General features: G+C 40.5%; 1 protein-coding gene across 4 annotated transcripts in view; it reads right to left on the bottom strand.

Annotated features, from left to right (window-relative positions):
* Window positions 1–351: 351 nt before the first annotated feature.
* VAPB (VAMP associated protein B and C) overlaps window positions 352–15,114 on the bottom strand; it is a 37,718-nt gene continuing 22,955 nt past the window's right edge. The window contains exons 3-7 of one of the 4 annotated variants that reach the window (XR_010073082.1): window positions 14,121–14,224; window positions 11,766–11,846; window positions 10,656–10,832; window positions 1,280–8,490; window positions 352–406 (exon numbers count right to left, since the gene is read on the bottom strand). Coding sequence is in view for 2 of the 4 variants with exons in the window: in XM_063350382.1 (XP_063206452.1) it covers window positions 8,332–8,490; window positions 10,656–10,832; window positions 11,766–11,846; window positions 14,121–14,224 (521 nt within the window). In the remaining 2 variants the exon portion in view is untranslated. Of the gene's footprint in view, window positions 8,491–10,655; window positions 10,833–10,887; window positions 10,942–11,765; window positions 11,847–14,120; window positions 14,225–15,114 lie in introns of all 4 variants that reach the window. The other 3 variants (XR_010073081.1, XM_063350383.1, XM_063350382.1) reach the window with 3 other exon arrangements.

Genomic DNA, 15,114 nt, shown 5'->3' with positions numbered 1-15,114 from the left:
GCAGTAATTTTTGAATCTTTTTTTCTTGCATCCATTCCAATTACTCAGATTCTTTTTTAAAATATAAATATCCAAATTGCATCAAAAATTCCCAGCTCTCACAGCTGAGACATACAGAAGCATAATCGCTTACTGCTAACTGTAATTAAAAACAAGAACACATTCCTATTCATTAGTCTTTCACCCTGGGACTGCACTGGGAGAACGTGGTGCTGTTTCACACTCTGGTCCCGTTAACGTTTTATCAGTAGCGATTTTCACCAGTGACCTGGAACCACTGAATGGTATCAGCTCCCAGCAGAACCCTTCTTTGAGCATCCCCATTTCACTGAAGGTGCGATTGTCAGAAAACAGCAAGCTTTGCAGGGGCCCAGATACACTCGGTTCACACTAATCCCAAAGCCAACTGAAAAACAAAGGCAGAATGAAGAGGCACATCACGCTCCTTCGTTATCTCCTTTCCCAAGCCCGTCCCCGGGCAGCCCTGTCCCGTTCGCCATCCTCATCCGCAGGGCACAGACTGCCCCAGGCACCTCCCTTACAACTACTGACACGAGGCTTCTAGACCTACTGAATTTAAAAATATTAAGCATTACTAATGAATGACATCACCTTTCCAGTTCTCTGACATCATCACTAGCAGTTTTACCACCTGCACCTAGTAACGGTCCGTGTCCTACCGCAAAGATTTCCTCTGAACTTCAGCTCTCCATCACCCTCAGGCACTCCCACCCATGCATTTTTGTCTTCCTTTGGCTATTGCTTTCTGTGTTAATTTTCTACATAATGCTCATTTTGAGTTGATTGCTGTCTGCTTCCCTTTTTGTTTTGTATTACTTTACATCTAATTTTTCCCTTCATTTTATCACCGAAACAGGGTGGACTGTTAGCTAGAGTTGTCCCCCATCTCGATTGCAAAATTCTTGGGATTTTGCCCATTTAGTAGCTTTCACTTAGAAACCCACCAATTCTAATTCAGTGTTCCATCTGATTTTTTCTTCACTCCCAGATTTGATAGGAAATTTGCTCAGCTCTGCCCTTCTGAAGCACCAGTTACATTCACTAGCAGCTTGCATGGCTCTATGCCTCGCTCGAGTGTAATCGGGATTCCACAGCAACCACCAACTTCTACTTCTGCGATGCGTTTATCTGACATAAGCGAGGCAAACCCAAATAAACTTCATGTTGCATGTCTAACGCTGCATTAGAAAAGCAGGTCTGGGACACAACCAAACATTAGTCATAACTACTGGATTCCTTTCAGCTGTAAAATACGTACCTCTATATTGTACCTGTGAAGAAAAACCACGGTAACAGATGCAGTGGCAGGTCAGTACCTGAAAGTCAGCGGTAACAGGCACACAAGAGTTGGAAAACTCTTCCCCATTCACTTCTTATATGATACTTTTCACTCCAAGAAGCAGAGAAGAAGAAAAAAAAAATAACGTTCAAATGCTCAGAATGCGTTTAGTCGCTTCCTACAGGGAGTCTTTCGTGCCTTCTTTAATACCATTAAGCTACTCCTGTTGCCTCAGCAATTTCCTGCTTCTTCAGCAGGCAGGGAAATTCAAAGCATGAGCTGACTTTGCCGGACAAACATGGTCGTGGGTCTGATCTCCTCTTCACAGCTCAATTAACAGCAACTTATTTTTCCAATTAGCCACCTTCATGCCCCCCTGTGTAAAATGCCTTAGAATGTATTTTGCAGTCTAGACTTCCCAAACAACTCTTAAACAAAACACACAAAAAAGTTTAAAAACACTGCTGGATATATTAACAGTGTTGAGCTAGTGCTTCATTTGATGAACAAGCCACGCTGAATATAAAAGCATGCTGTTGACTAGAAACGAATGTGCCACACTGGAGCAGCAGCAAAGCGCTGGAGGCACAAAGGAGATGGTGACAAACTCTGCAGCGAGTGCAGAGGAGGAAGGAGCAGGTTTGAGGGACGAGGCAGCAGAAGGTGAGCGGGTGCCGGGCCGGAGAAGCCGCACAGGGACACCCCCGTGGCCGGGACAGGCAGCCCGGGCGGGCGAGACTGGGGGGGCACGGGAAGGAAGAGACCGAGACGGAAAATAAGCAGGCAGCAGAGAAGGAAAACCATTTAAAGACGCTCGTCTGAACGTCGGTTCCTTTGCGCCAAGGAGCAGCGAGCAAACGAGGATGACTGGGGTTGAACCACAGCGCTGAGGGAGAACGGAGTGAGATTTGACAGCTCAGGCAGAACAGATCAGAAAAGAAACTGGGCAGGAGAAGCTGCGGCCTTCACAGAAACGCTTTCAGGCTCAAAACTGAAGCAAAAATCCCTGGCTGTGCTCACACTTCTGTGCAGCCTCCCAGGGAAATCAAAAACTCCTGCTTCAGCTCAAGGTTACTCACCGCGACATCGGATGCCTAGGCCACGACCGGGCGTCCGTACACGAACATAACGGATTCGATCCTGACACAGACGTGGGTTACACCCACAACGCCATTTTTCAAGTTCAACTTTTAAAAACCAAATTATACGTATCTTAAGAGAGCTCACGAGGTTATGGTAGGAGGTCAGGCGCAGGGAGCTGGGCGGCGCCAGCCTCCCCTGGGCCCACCTTCCGCCCCGCGCCGAGGGCTGGGCGCGCGCCGCCACCTCCCCGCAAACAGCGGCCACGCTGAGGCAGAGCAGGTCCTGCCTGCCTTCTGAGCGCTTGGCTTGGTTCAGCCTTAATAAAGGTCCTTTAAAAGTAGTTGCATGTGGATAATTATGTGTGGGAATCTTGCCAACTCAAACATGAGGGAGACTTCAAGAGGCTTTTCTAATCTTGTGAGTTTATCCACTGCAGAAAAAGATTTGATTAAAAAAAATGAAGTACAGCTAAACTGGAAACAATACTTTACTACGGGCTGTTCTTCAGGTCGTCATAGGCACTTCAAAATCTTGAAAAAAGATATCACAAAATTAGAAACTCGTTAAATAAGAATGAAAAGTACCAATGCAGAAACATAAACAGAAATGCCAGATGTAGAATGTCAACTTGTAATACGTGGCTTCAATTAGTTCTTAATTCATTTGTTTTCTTAACTTCTTTTGTTTTGCCATCTGGAAAAGGCCATTTTCTAATGACAGATCATAGGAGAAAAGATCCAAAGTTCAAGTTTGCTTCAAGGAAAAGCAGCCTTGTTTCTGTGCTTGCAGACTCGCAGTTCCCTTCTGCAGTTTTCACTCACGCAGACGCTTCAGGACAAACTCGGGCCCGGACTGAGAGGCAAAAGCGATCTACACGAAAGTTCAGTGAAGGTTTACTCCTCAAAGTACAAATGTGACAGTGGTTCTGCAGAAGGACATGAAGGCCCAGGAAACGGTGGAGTAAAGGAGAAGCAGATAGTCATTTTGGAAGTGTGCACATGCATGCTTATTAGAGTATTACGTGAAGATTTCTGGCTGGCTCTTGTGTTATTTTAAAAAATAATCTACAACCCATTAATAAAACAAACAAATTCTATAGTTAAGCAGATCTGAGTAGTGGAAACACACGGTTACTTTGTCTTCTGCAGCTAATGAAAATAAAAGTCAGTAACAGCACAATGAGTAACGTCACTTCAGCACTGACGCCCGTTAGACGAAGTCGTTCAGTCCACATGAAGCTGTCAGCGTAACACAAGGACATCTTAATTGGACACGGCCAGAAGATCAGCACTGCCCTGCCTGAACAATAAATCCCACTATTTATCTAACTCTAGCAGGTTATTTACACTAGCACTGTATCCCACTGTCATCTTTTCATCAAGTATATCTAGAGAACAGCGAGGTTTCATCCCAATACGAGCAAGCAGCCTTGCTCAGTAGTTGCTTTTCCTTCTAAAATGCCTAAACATTGCTTTATACAAGTATTTTCTCATCAGTAGATTAAATTTGTAGATATGTATCTGATTATAAGAAATAGTAACTTCCACATATGGTATTGAACTAGTCTCGCTCCTGTACAGATTACTTTCTTCTTTTTACATCAGTGTTTCTGACTCAAAAAAAACCGAACAAAAAAACCCCAAGAGATCTCAAATGCGTAGCCTGGAACTAACTCACCCCCTGCCCCTTCTTGACTTGCTCGTGCGGGGATGTGAGCACTGGGTGCCGACCCTCCCCAGATGAGCAGCGAGCGGCCCCCCAGCCCCGGCGCTGCTGTGAAGCGCTATCGCAGCTGCACCGCAGCCACCGCGAACACACGGTTCAGAGAGCTTGCTTTACATGGCCTTTAATTTCAAATACAGGGGCTTTGGGCTGTGTTTTTTTCTCAGTTGCTTTATATAGAAAACAGAACTCAGGATACGGCATTTCAGGACATCACGTAGACTACTGCAGTTAAGTCACTATCGTGCCCAAGAATTAAGGAAGTATTCCAATTAAGAGATGAAAGTGTCAATCACATTTTCCAAAGAAAAGGGATGACAGAGTCTTCTTTCATTAGGCAACTGCAACATCAAGTATCTTAAGACGTTAACGAACCATTTTTGTGTGCACACCACTGTGTAAATATGCTAAGTCAAGATTGTAATAAGAATTGCAAGTTTACATGTGCAGCGAATAGAAACCCTTCATAGTTTATTGGTGAGAAGAAACTCAAGCGATTTTCAAAGTGAGGTTCCAACTTTATCCCACTAACAGCATTTCAGGAGAAAAAAGTAACATGGAATACCACCGTCCCGCTATTACAATCCTGTATTTTTAGAAAATTCCAGCACGGTACATTGATCCCTCTCCACACGCAGTATTATCGCGCTCTGATCCCTACGGCAATTCCACAGTAACCTGAATCGCGGTGCCCAGCCTGCATGTGCAATTGTTAGAGTTGTGCAGTCACAGTCGCCAACCGCCACCGCAGAGCAATAGTTGTGATCATTCGTGCAGGGAGGATTTGCTTTAGGATGTGGATAACTACATGAAAACAGTAGAAACCATCTTCCATTCATTTCCCAGTACTAGGCTTCAAGACATTTCAGATACCTATTTATTCCAAATTTGCCCAAAGTGAAGACAGGACTGTAAAGCTCCACCAAGTGAACACTACCTAAGCAGCCTCTGCTGGCTTTTACAAAAATTAACAGTAAACATATACGCAGGTGGGTATCTTAGAAGAACAGCAGGGACAATAATCAGATTAACTTGATTTGTACTATCATGTATCAATTAAAGTTTTCTAGTATCTGGTGTTGTGTGAGGACACCAGACAATAATCTTATTTAGAAACTATATGTTTCATGCACAACTTCCTAAGATATACAATGCCCTCCAGAATAATTCCCTTTCTGTGAACACTTAATGAAAACGTTTGTTCTGGTGTCATCATGTAAGGAACAACATACAGAGATCCAGGTGGCTTAAGAACATCCATCCAATATATTTTTGCAATGTATCTACAGACTGGCCTTTTAGGAACCTTGGAAGAAAAAACACCCTTAGTTTTTCTTTCTGCTGCATATGAAAGGGTGCCATCAGACAGACAGGTAATAGGGGTTCCACTGATCAGTCATTTTATTTTAGGCTCAGGAAAAGCAACGCATTATCCAGACAATTCAGTGCTACTGTCTGCTCAGGCTGTTGTCGGCAATGATTAGGAAAGACCTCAGAATTTTGTTAAGTTCCAAAATATAAGAAGTTAATTTGAGTCTTGTTTAGGGCTGAGGGTGCAGTCCGTAGTTGTGACCAACAGATCCTTAACCAAGGTCCTTTGTGTGTTGGTCTCCTTAACCACGCGCTTGTAAGGCATTGAGCAGAGCATGCGAGTGTTTTTCTGGGACCTCTTTATAATCCTGGAGTGCAAACAACAGGAACAACTTTGTTCAAGTCCCAGGTTGTCACAGATCACAAAGTGACTACTGAACATCGGAAGGAGGACATTCTGTTGGATTTCCCCTTGATCGGGGAGCTGCCTGAGCCAGCAAAGTCAACTGCGGTAGCTAAGAGCGTGTGTAAAGCTTGCCTGAAACATTATTGCAGATATACTCACAAGAGACCCATTTAAAGCTTCGATCCTCCCCCCTTACCCTGCAAAGGCAGCAATTTTTTTTGAAACAAACTTTTTTGAAACTGTTTTTCAGGGCACTCAAAAAAAGTTGTTTGTTTTTTTTTTAAAAAAAGCAAATAAGGAATTTAGCTCTTCTGATAACTCATTTTTAGTGACATCAAGGTGTTTACAGCCTCCTAAAACAATACTGCATAGTTCAGTCTCCTTCAGTAAAGGCTTTCTCAAACATATTCTTCAAAGCCATGAAAACTAAATTTTGCAACATCACTTACAACCTTGTCTCTCTGAAAAGGTTTTTTAAAGTGTTGCATGTAAAAGTTTTCATTAGCTTCTACTGCCCAGGAAGTACCATCTTCTTGCTCAGGTCTGCCCAATCTGTCACGCTGAGCTCACTGCTTCATTCTTTCCAGCTCATCTCCCATGCTCTGCCCTTCACAGGCACTTCCATTGCTTCGCCACTTCCCTCCTGAGCAGACAAGGCACTAGCATTTTAAAATGCTACAGATTCACCTCTCATTTTTTGTTGAATCTTCTAGAAGTACTTCCAGATTTGCGTTCATAAGCAGAACACACCAGTTAAGATTTTTTTTTCTCTTATTTTCTTATTAAACCTCCCATAAAATTTCGCTGCTCTGCACTGGTAAAGCAGGAAACCCTTGAGACACAAGTGGAGCAAACGGAAAGGTCAACGGGTGTAGCAGACAGGCTGCAGCCCAAACAGCCTTCTTGGGAAATCACAGGAATAACAAAGGAATGGAAGAAGCCCCGTAATCCTGAAAGCTCTTGCAAAAACTTCTATCGCCAGTGGTTTCTGGACCCACCATCTCAGAATATACAGGAATTTACCTGCTCAAAAGCCATTTCATCTACTGAAGTTCCACATGTTAAAACACACTGAGTTTACGTATTTTGTACTAAAAGTACGCTTAGAAACAAAATCACCTTACCCTTACTTTCAGTATGCTATCAAGCATCTTAACTACTGAACCAAACTAACCTGAAAAATGGGAAGTTACCTTGTCCCTCAGCAGCCAGCGTGGTTACCTTGAACAGCACTGAGGCCTATCAGGCTCACGATGGGCTGGTTTGGATTGATTTTAAAATTAGGCTGGAAAAAAAAAAAATCATCCTCAAACAAGGCTGCAAGTCTCCTTAGGCCATAAACAAACTAAACTGACAGACAACGCTGTTTCCTCCTCCCCTCTAACTGTGAGCACATGACAAAAGTAACAAAGGAAACATTAATTTGGGGGCTTTATTTAATTTTTCTTTTCTTTTTTTTTTTTCTTTTTTTAAGATGCTACATAGTCAAACAGGATTGGTCTTTTACGGCATAGGACTAGTTTACTACTAATGTTTTTTCCCCTAGATAGACTTATTTACATACAAAAACAGTTTCCTGACCACTGTTTCTCCAATGCTCAGATGATCAAAACTCCCAACAATTGTGTAGTGCCCAAAACACCAGGAGGCAGAAGAATCTTGCGTCACTACAGCAGCAAATTTTTAGTTCTAGTCACTGGCTTTAAACAGGTGCCTTTTCATACCATATTGTATTAGTCAATTTTGTGACAAGAAGGAAACATGAGATGAAATACATTAAATAAGTTAAATATGCATTAAACATCTCTGAATAACACTTCAATTCAACTAAATGAACCAACAGCAATGTAGCTTGGTCCCTTTATGAGAACAAGGCATTGACCTTTATTCCGAATGAGCATCATACCAGTCAATATATGCCTCTTAACGATGCCTAGCACATTCAGCATTGCCACATACAATTCTTTTCAGCTTCTCACTATTCATTTAAGTGCCAAGAAATTGGTAACTTGCACAGAGTTGAAGACACTGACAGAAACTGTTAAATTTATGAGCAGAATGGTGGATTAACGTATTTTACAGAATTTATCAACACCTCCTGCCTAACCCAGCTCCAAACATCCAATAGGGCCAGCTCCAGCAGTGGAGGAATAGGTTTTTTTTTTTCTATTTTTCCTTTTTTTTTTTCTTTTTTTTTTTTTAAAAGAGGTAATTCAGCAACATGTAGCAGGGTCTAAGAATGTTTAAAATGACATATACAATATTCCATTGTAGTGTTAAATCATGATTCTCTCCCCCCTTTCATTACTGAAGGATATTCATTCATTCCCTCATTGTACATTTTAAACCTTCTAGATTATGTTACATAGTATTTGTGCAGGGGTAATTTAAAGGCAAGACCTGTGAGATGTCATACATTAATTTTTTTTTTAAACATTGTTATGAATAAATTTAATCCAATGATATGGCAGAACCATCAAACCAATTTACAATTTCCAGCATGCTGCCTCTACAAGGCTATTTTTCCTATAATTACACCGAAGACAAAGAACAAAACCACCAAAGCAAGTAGTCTGGAGCTGAGCCCTTCGTCCTTGACAGCAGCTGCAGAAGCAGATATTGGGTTGTTTGTCTGGGGTGCCTTCCTCATCCGCAGTCCATCTTCTTCCTAAAGGAAGATATATTGATTATTTCTACTGAAAGAGGCTTTAAATATTAACCCTTATTTATTTTAGATGGGCATAATAAAATAGGCAGAAGCTAATTTACAGCTCTATTTATGGAGTTGTTCAAGGCCAGGCTGGACGGGGCTCTGAGCAACCTGGTCTAGTGGGAGGTGTCCATGCCCAGTGCAGGGGGTGGCACTGGGTGGGCTTTAAGGTCCCTCCCAGCCCAAACCATTCTGCGATTCCTAGATAACCCTGAGAAGGAAGGGGTAGTGAGGCAGAAGAGGAGTTCTGTATCTACTCGACTAGCAGAGCACCAAACACACGGTCTGGAAGTTTTCTCCTGCTGACTATGGTAACGGGAAGCGAAGAGGAACCTGCAAGAACACTCGTCCGAAGCCCAGAGACAGCTCCAGAACTCCAAAAACCCATGACGGAGGGAATGGCGGGAAGATGCTTTTCTCGCTCTGTAAGCAAGTATAGTGCTATTGGGGGAAAATGCTTTTCAATGTAACTAAGATAGGTTATGAAAAATATGCAACTTAAGGGCAGTTATACTCATCATTCCCCTAGTTAGATGTCACAAGCAAATTTTACCAGAATTTGAAGGGAAATCTGTTTCCCACATCATATTAGTGCTGACATTTCAACGTGAAACTAATGGCAATAATTAGGATATTCTCGTGGTATAACAGCTGTGTGTTAGCACACTCCATTCCACACACACCGAGAGCACTTCAGGAGTGGGAAAGTGACCTTCTGTGACTTAACTCGTATATGGCTGAAGCAGTAGTGTTAGACTTTTTTATGCGGTGCAACATTACAGTGCAGAAGTGTAAGATACTGAAGCAAAAGCCTCCAGTATACACATTAAAAAGAAAAACAACATTCAAGAAATAAAATTGTACTAAAAATTACTGCAGCCTTAAGTATTGTCAGGTAAGTGAAATTCAAAAGGCTCAGTGTATGTCAGTGTTTCTCACTTTTGAATTTAAAGGGGCACCTACAGTTCGGGAGGAAAGCCTTATTTATTTTCTATTATTTACTTATTGAAAGTCACAGACTACCTGATACCTCACTACTACTCTAAGTCTGGGTGGGGACAACCGGCTTTTGTAAACAATAAAATGTTGTTTACCTATATAGTAATTTTACTGCTAGAAACTAAACATTCTCGTTTTAAATATTTTAACTTCCTTTTGACAGTGACCCCAGCCTGTCACTTACAGCACCTGGTGGCTGGCAGTAATTTAACATTGATTTCTGATGTTTTACAGATATTTCTAACATCCCACAGAAGGAACAAAGAGGTCACCGTTTAAGATGTTACTGTAAAACATCAGCTCAATTATAGATATGTCCTAGTCAAGACTGATTTGCAATAAAATAAAATAATATAGTACTTAAAGTATTGTGAAACACTGGCGAAACAAGAACACAAGGAGAAGTTAAGGTCATGTCTCAGATACATCCAGATATTATTTCTATGTGCAAAACAAAACTGGCTTACAAATGTTTAAAGAATTTCTTCAGGCATCAGGGCTGACAGAATCGAGTTCCTTTCATGGGAACTAACAGTTCTAACAGTCACAAATTCCAAATTTTCATTGGTCCTGTTATCTATGAAACTAGACATTTACAACAAATGAAACTACTGTTAAAGGAGTTTTTCAGCATGGTGATAAAATCTTCTCAATTTCACAGTGATGTGCTGGATATGACAGGAAGCATATTTCCTGTTAATCTGTCTCACTTTGGTCATTTCAACTGCATATTATAGGTGCAATTACTAAAACACTCAGTATTTGCACAACACTGCCCTCAAGCTCCCATCAGTTTGAAAGAACAAGGCCAAATGCAACACTGAATGCTTAATTCAGGCTGAGAAAACTAGGTGGGAACAGAAGAAAAAAAAAAAAAAGAGGGAATTCATTACTTTGGGTTGCTATCCAGTCAGTTTCTCTGACTGCATGACTTGTACGCTCCTTTCAAAGGAAGTATTGATTTCAACACTTTTTCTCAGTTTACAGAGAGAAACCTACATTATTTTTTAATTTATAGACAATATTAAAGTATTGTCCCAAGGCCAGGTAACCAAACCTTTAAGTTGTAAGCTTCTTTTTCAGGAAAGGGGTAAATCAGAAAAAAAAAAAAAGAGTATCTTTACCTTAAACTGTTTATTCTCCTCCCGTAACCTCTGAACTTCTACTTGAAGCCTCTTATAGTCTTCCATTACTTTCTTAACTTCAGTGTCATCCAAAGAAGAACTTATTGATTTAGACATTACAGAGGAATCTGTCTTTGTTGCACTTGTGGATACAATTTTATTTATTTCTATGTCATGCTGTTAAAAAAGGATAGAGTGATTTTTGGTTAGTTATTAACACCACATCACACACCTGATATGTAGGAGAAGAATCAGGCAAAATTGTCTGTGCAGACCTGAAACGTGCCTGTATCAAAAGAAATAAACAACATTTTTCTTCCCGTAACCTTTACTTCCCTTTCCTGTTTCACAGAAAACACCAGATCAGCAGCAGTAAGCGCAGACAGAATGACCTCAACTCTCCAGTCCCTGCATATGTGGAAGAGGAAATATCCTTAGACCGTGTCCCACAGCACGCATGGGACAGATGTGCTGACAGCCTGCCTACCGAGTATTCCTCTCTCCACCCCTTTCCCTCAAGCACAACACACACAGGTGCTCCAGTTCTGCATCTGACACTATGTTCTTCCGTTAGAAATTAATCGGTGCTTTCATTATCCTAACAAAAAAGGGTCCTACAACATTATAGCTGCTAATCACAATATAATCCCTAACTGCAGTCGTGTCTTCCTTACTAGCTTCCTACCAATTTACTTGCTAAAATCAGCGTTGTATGAAGGAAGCAAAGGGGAGCGTTGGACAAATTTATATTGCTGATGGTTATAACTGCTTCAGCATAAACTCCAAGCTTTATGACCATCAATCAGCATCTTTCAAATTTTTTTGAAATAATCTTTATCCTATGTGATCTTTCACTCAATGAAAACAGACCAACTCAAAGATTTCTTTGTACTCGTGTTGCGTTTACATTGTTCAAATTAGCTGCTAGTTACATCAAGCATCACTAAGATTTGAAGCAGCTTTGCATTTCTGAAGGCTGATGCCATCCAAGGCAGTGAAACAGAGGGTTCTGCCTTTTGCTTATATAGCTGTCTGCATAAACATGCCATTTTACATGATTTACTGTGGTATTAAAGTTAAAGCACTCAATCTGCATCTGAAAATACTTACAGGCTTATCATTTTCTGCTGGTAGCTCAAACACACACCTAAGTTTCGAATCCATGAGTTCTTCTGGTTTTGCTTCTTTCCACTGGAATAATTTAACATTAATTTACTATTAAACATATGAGTATACTAAGGCAGATGGAAAACGCAGTAAATTATGTAAACAAATACATCATCTTACTCAGGAAAAACCCCACAGGTGTTTATCATGTTACCATTAACCATATACATGATGAAAAATGAAACCAAATATATAACTGAGTGGTATCGTAAAGAACGTCCAGATACTACAAAGGAAATAATTCTAAGTAGTCTGAAACTTATAGAGGTAATTTATGAGAAAACTGGGAATTGTGTAAGAGTAATTAGCATAGATAGGGGGAGCTATGGTCCTCATTTAAAAAAAAAACAAAAACAAAAAACACCCCAAAAACCTGGAGTGGTGCATTCAAAGGAAAGATAACAAAAACCCAAATCAGTAACATTAGTTCCGTTTGTTCAGCGGAGTTCCTGTTCAACCTTTTCAAGTTTCACAGGAGATTTTCTTCCTAACTGGTATGAATTATAGGACTGTTCTTCCCCCCGCCCTTGTGTTCTGCATCCTTATTTTTCAGCATCAGTCTCTAAACAGTAACAGATGCTCTACATATCGAAAGGGATAACTTGTAACTTCCCCTCTCATCCTTCTCTCCCCCTTCAACTAGGGAGTCTATTATAATAAAGGCTCCCTCCAATATTTTTAATAGGGATTAACAGTTATAAGTCTTTGCTCCTGAACTGCAGAGAGTGATTCATAGTAGTGATATACAGCAGGAAGCGTCCACGTTTACATGCCCGAGTTCTCACAGGCTTCTCTTCACCCTGACCGCACCGCTGGCGGCGTGGCATTGCTCAGCGTGTCTCAAGTAGGTGTCAAGTTATGGCTAAACTCTCTGCAACCTGAAGAAGTATTTGACTCATCCCAAACAGCTGAGCTGTACTTCAGCTCTTCTGGGGCTGAAGTCACAATTCTATTTCAAGCTCGTTGGCTGCCTGTGAAGTGTTGAAAGCTTTATAGTACTCCAGTAATTTGTCTCACCTGTTTATCCTGAATAGGAGGAGATTTGGAGGGTGGTAACAAAACTGAGAACTGATCAAGTGTTACAGCAAAAGAAATTGTATGGGTCTGGAGAGCTCTGGAAAACTGAAAGGGCCACCTAGGCCCTAAAAAACATTCTTCGCTAGCAGAATAACATTTTTCATAGTATAAAGTAACTCATAAAAAAATTAAAGAGTTAGAAAGGCAGGCACACCGGCTTATCTTTCTAGTGATGCAGACGTTTTACTAGTATTGCTGTTTCTCCCACTGGATCTTATTTTGAGGCCGTTAAACAAATACGGCTCCAGGAAAGGAACTTCTTAACTCTGCAGAGTGCCACAGCTTTAAAAAGCTATTCAGAAGAAGATGCATTGTGTGAAGACTACTGTAAAAAAGCCACGCTGAGGTTTTTTGGGGCTGGGTTTTTTTTGTTGTTTTTAAGTAATACACATACATACAAACGCACACAAGCCCCACACTTTAGAGTAATGGCCATTTTTTCTTTTTTTTATTGTGTCATCAATAGCTACTGAGTATTCTCTCAAGCTAACAAAAGCTAGAGCAGAGCAAGCTTCCTTATGCCTTCCCACAGTAGCAAATCTTACTGTTCTAGGAAAGCCACCAGTTGACATACTGGTTTGTTCCTTTCCAAGTTGTCTTAATGCAGCTTGATGTCTTATTTCTACATCTTTTGTCCTCCTTTGCTTCAGCACCTACATGCTTCTGTAACTCTCATTTGTAAGCCAAAGAACAAGTCCTATGGGGGCCTTTCATTTACCTAAGCCACAACAGGCATGGGCAGGGATAAAGAAAAATACAATACTTGTAAATCATCCTCCTGGTTCCTGCTGGGAAAAGAAGTTCCTCAAGGGAAGACTCAAGACAGAGTACAGAGACATAAAATACAAAAGATGTCAGAGTTAGAATATATTCTATATATTATTAGAATATATAGTTCAAGTTGGCCTTTTTAAAAAATGATATATTAAAAAAAAATTACAACTACTTAACAATGTCTTGGTATCTGATTACCAACAGCAGCGTCCTAAAGAAGCAACCACTGACACCAACTAAGTCTTCTGCGCTGTGTCTTTCAGTGCAAGATTCCTGGGGCTCAAAATAAATAGAAAAAGCCTTGCCATGCACAGAGATGGAAATCTGGCAAAGGTTTCAAGGAACATTCCAGTGTGGTTTGACAACAGCCCTTAAGCAACACAGTAAAAGGTCTTATAAAATTATACAATCAGAAAGAAATAAATTTTAATTAATTTCAATACTTACTACTGCTTCCATATCTGAAGTATCAGCTGGAGCAAACATAGACTGAACCATAAACTTGTGTTTACTTTTCTCATTAGGGTCATAGTCAAAAGGCTGTAGCATCACTGCAAGAAGAATCCCAAACACATTACGTTACATTGCTCTGATGCACAGTCATGCACTGATGATGTAGTTACTATTTGAGAAACACAAACATTAAAATGGTTTTGAGTTGTACGTCTGTTATGACCAAAGCAGCAGCTGAGATCAGGAACCTCACTTTAAAAAAAAAAAAATTAAAAGAGAAACTGACTTCTTCAGTCCGTCTAGATTTTTGCCGGAGAATTTTGGAAATGCCAATCACTGTACAACATTCTGTGCACAACTATGGCAAGATAATAATAGAAATTTATAGTAAATGGGATAATTTACATACCCTCTGGGACAGAGGGAAAAATTCTCAAAGAAAGCTGTTTTTTACTTGCTCCATCCTTGGGGGCAGAAGTAGCAAGCTGGCATTTTGATTAGTCGTACACACAGTACTGATGATGGTTCCTGAGAAAAGCTACAGAGGCAACGTCAAACATTTTAAACCTTGAGGTTCAATTCTCAGGATGGAAATTTCCTCTACACAGTTTAAGAGTCTCATGGTACTTGCTTTATCAAGTACAAGTACCTCTCTTCCAAAAATAAGTTGCTGAAAGTTTGTTATCAATTTCTAGCTGGAAGTTTATGGTTAAATGCTGTATAAACTTCGCCTCTGGAAAGTATACAAAAAACATATTTCTCTCCATTCAAAAATCACAAACATTTCAGAGTTTACTTATGCAGAAAATGACTGTGTCCAGGGGGCAGAAAGAAAGGAACAGCAAGTTTGGGGGGTGTGTGTGTGTGTGTGTGCGCGCTTTATTTTTTTTTTTTATTTAGTATTAGGAATTTCCACGTCTTTTCTTTTTGAGTAAAGAACTAACCCGTTAAAATAACTTGAAGAGGGAGAGTTATGTATTTAATTTAC

This window comes from Chroicocephalus ridibundus, chromosome 12, assembly GCF_963924245.1.
Source record: "Chroicocephalus ridibundus chromosome 12, bChrRid1.1, whole genome shotgun sequence".
Lineage (NCBI taxonomy): Eukaryota > Metazoa > Chordata > Aves > Charadriiformes > Laridae > Chroicocephalus > Chroicocephalus ridibundus.
This window is presented reverse-complemented; position numbering and strand designations above follow the sequence as displayed.